This window comes from Priapulus caudatus, unplaced genomic scaffold, assembly GCF_000485595.1.
Source record: "Priapulus caudatus unplaced genomic scaffold, Priapulus_caudatus-5.0.1 Scaffold223, whole genome shotgun sequence".
NCBI lineage: Eukaryota > Metazoa > Priapulida > Priapulimorpha > Priapulimorphida > Priapulidae > Priapulus > Priapulus caudatus.
The window spans coordinates 296,683-299,647 of record NW_014577284.1 but is presented as its reverse complement, the minus strand read 5'-3'; the positions used below and the strand labels follow the sequence as shown (position 1 = coordinate 299,647).

The 2,965-nt window shown below is 44.4% G+C and overlaps 2 protein-coding genes across 2 annotated transcripts in view; one reads left to right on the top strand and one right to left on the bottom strand.

The window, feature by feature from the left end:
* Positions 1–1,242, top strand: part of LOC106807574 (diphthamide biosynthesis protein 2-like) — a gene marked incomplete at its 5' end in the record, with an annotated part of 17,524 nt that extends 16,282 nt beyond the window's left edge. The window contains 2 exon segments of the mRNA XM_014809950.1: positions 560–739; positions 962–1,242. Of these exon segments, the coding sequence (XP_014665436.1) occupies positions 560–739; positions 962–1,086 (305 nt within the window). The 3' untranslated portion in view covers positions 1,087–1,242.
* A 361-nt stretch (positions 1,243–1,603) lies between these two features.
* Positions 1,604–2,965, bottom strand: part of LOC106807567 (elongation factor Tu-like) — a gene marked incomplete at its 5' end in the record, with an annotated part of 8,811 nt that continues 7,449 nt past the window's right edge. Inside the window, 2 exon segments of the mRNA XM_014809938.1 lie at positions 1,604–2,089; positions 2,426–2,642. Coding sequence (XP_014665424.1) covers positions 1,974–2,089; positions 2,426–2,642 — 333 coding nt within the window.

Sequence of the window (2,965 nt, the reverse complement as noted above, 5' to 3'; positions counted from 1 at the left end):
CATGCATAGTATACAGTATAGCAGGGAGGACCTGGCATGAGGGTTTCGTGGATCACTTCATGCCGATTTATACTTATACTAGGGTTATTTGCATTTATTAGGCTTTATTTTATTTTTCTGTTAATTAAGCCTAGCTGGGAAGCTGCTCCTTAGAGGCTACAGGCCTGTATACTCCTAAAATATATAGTGTATGGCTATACTGGAAGTAATCGTGGGAAGCTTAGCTGGAATTGCCTCATCTATTATTGCTTGGCCTTTGAATGAGTTGGAATGCGTGAAGCGTGAGAGCTTCACTGTTTTGCATATTATCTCTGTTGTTTCCACATCATATAAAAGTTCATGTCCAATGATTGAACTTGCAACAATTTACTGTTTGCCAAGAGATCTGTTGTACATCGTACAGTATATCTTTTACAGTGTTCTTACCTTGGTAAAATGCAGGTAACGTACTTGACAAGAGTAAAATGTACATGAAAAGTCAATGGATTAGCATAACATGACAATGACCACCCAAATCTGCATCCATGGTAGTTTGTGACTTGATGCTTTATTATTGCAGGTTCGACCATGCATGTGCCAATGTCAGAGGAAAGCAGTGATGCATCTGTTGACGTCTCTCTCATTACGGGAAAAACGAGGAGCATTGGGATCACAGAGGAATTGACACTGGGACAAAGTACTACTGCTGTCATCGACAGAAATTCGAGTCTGACCATGGTAGCCGAGTCCTCCACCGCAGGTATGTATCCTACAGTTACAACCTCACTGCGAGGGAATCAATGCCGATAACAATGGATAACATAGATTGTTTCACTCCACAAATGGTTCCATCTCAACTAGGAAATAATTGTATGGCATAAACAGGATAAAGGAAATGTTTGTGGCAAAACGATGCTATTATAATTAATATTATTATATTTATTATTGCCATTATTATGTGTGTGATATGTTTCTTGTCCAGCGGAGTATTTAGAACAGCGGTCGTGGAGAGGACTGGAGCAAGCACTGGGCGAGACAGCTGTCTCGAAAGCCAAGGAGGGTAGAAGAGGCATCGCAGCAGGCTATGAGAACGAACCTGCCAGCTAACCCAGATTCCGTAGCATGGAAGAGTCTGACATAGCACCCATGACCACCAGATCTGATTAATTAATGCCGATGTTAATGAGAATAGCACGTGGTCAACCTTCAAATTGTTAACAGAATAGTGAATGCAATATATATGCATATAAAGTTTCCAAATTACCGACTGTTTACGTTCATTTATCTTATTCAATGTGGTGATTCTCTTGATGCGTGAAAACACGGGAAACGCAAATAACGACGGCGCTCGTACTTTTGCATTCATCTACTCGGGAGTTCTTCTTTTCGTACCTCTTGATGTCGTCCACCAATATTAATCGTGTGGCGTCATCTCTCATCTATTCATGTTATCTGTCTGTCTATCTGTCTATCCATCCATCCATCCATTCGCTTACCCTTCTCCCCAGCCGTCCATCCATCCGGCATACCAATACAACCTGGTTAACAACGATGCTGGTCTGCATAGCGGTCGTCCCTAAATGCTTCCCAAGCGATAGCATCACAAACGCACACGAAACCATAATGCCCTTTAGCCACACCGCTTTCTGTACGGCTGTTTATTTCTGACAATAACAGTCTAACAATCGCATGCAGCCGTCGCCTTGCCAATAACTTGCACTGACAACACTAGGCACGCGACGCACCTGGTTGTTCGAGGTTCTATCACTACACAATTTAACGTCCTGTGATTGTCCTCTAGAAGTCTCTAGCGTTCTAATTTCACTCTTTTTTTCTGACGCGAATATCGCTCAGTGGTGCATAAATGTAGCGCTGTTATAGAAAAAGAGCTTGACGCTTGTAGCCGGAAGATCTCAAACGGGGGAGAACGACGATAACAGTAACTTAATAGTCTAAATTTGACAAAATCCACGCCGTATCTTGCCTCTGCGAGCCTACTTCTTCTTCTTCTTCTTCAAGATGTCTGCATCTTCCAACTGTGACTCAAGCATCTTGGTCATAACACCAGTACCTAGAGTCACCTGTCCATCTCGCAGTGTAAAGCGCTGACCTAGAGTGAGAGAAGGCAAACAGAGCTGCAACAGTCGCACGTGTCTACCACTAACATTTCATTGCACGTTATACACACACTACACAGGCATGCATGAACTTTTCAGTCTTTTTGATACGTTCAAATTCATCTCTTCTATATACTTCTGCACGCATAGCAAGTTCTCCAAACCAGAAATCAAACTGACATTAATACTACAACGTCAGCTGGTCCGCGAAAGAGTATAAAGCTAAGAAAACGCATGTATAACCGTTCGAAAATGCCTGGCGATCAATGTGAAAGACGCGAAACGCCGACAAAAACACGTTAGACGCCACGCGTGCTCGCGCCTCTCACCTGCCTCCATCACCATGGGCTTGATGAGGTTTAGTATGATGGTGGCATCCTCGCCTGGCATCACCATGTCCTTGGTGGGAAGCTCGATGGCCGCTGTGCAGTCCCACGTCTTGGAGAACACGACGGGCTGGTAGTTGGCGGTGAACGGCTTCGAGCGACCGCCTTCCTCCTTGCTGAGCATGTAGATCTGCCGAGGACAACCCACAAGTTCATTACACTCCCCAGTGAAAAAAATAAACAGGGGCTCGGGGCGATTTAGCCCCCGAAATGCCAAAAAGAGCCCCCGTAAATTTGCAGAGTTCAATGCAAACCAAATTTTAGAGTGCTATTTTCATGCACACGAGCTTGAAAAGTAGCCCCCGAAAAATAAATTTTTTCCCTGCCCCCACCGCTAGCTGGAAAAGTCGACGACGACGTCGAGAGAATGGCGTTGCTAGTAAAACCGTGAACAGAGAGATAGTAGCTTCACTGGTGAAACCGTCAACAGAGAGATAGTAGCTTCACCGGTGCTAAGAGCACTTAGAGTAGGGACAGGGGACA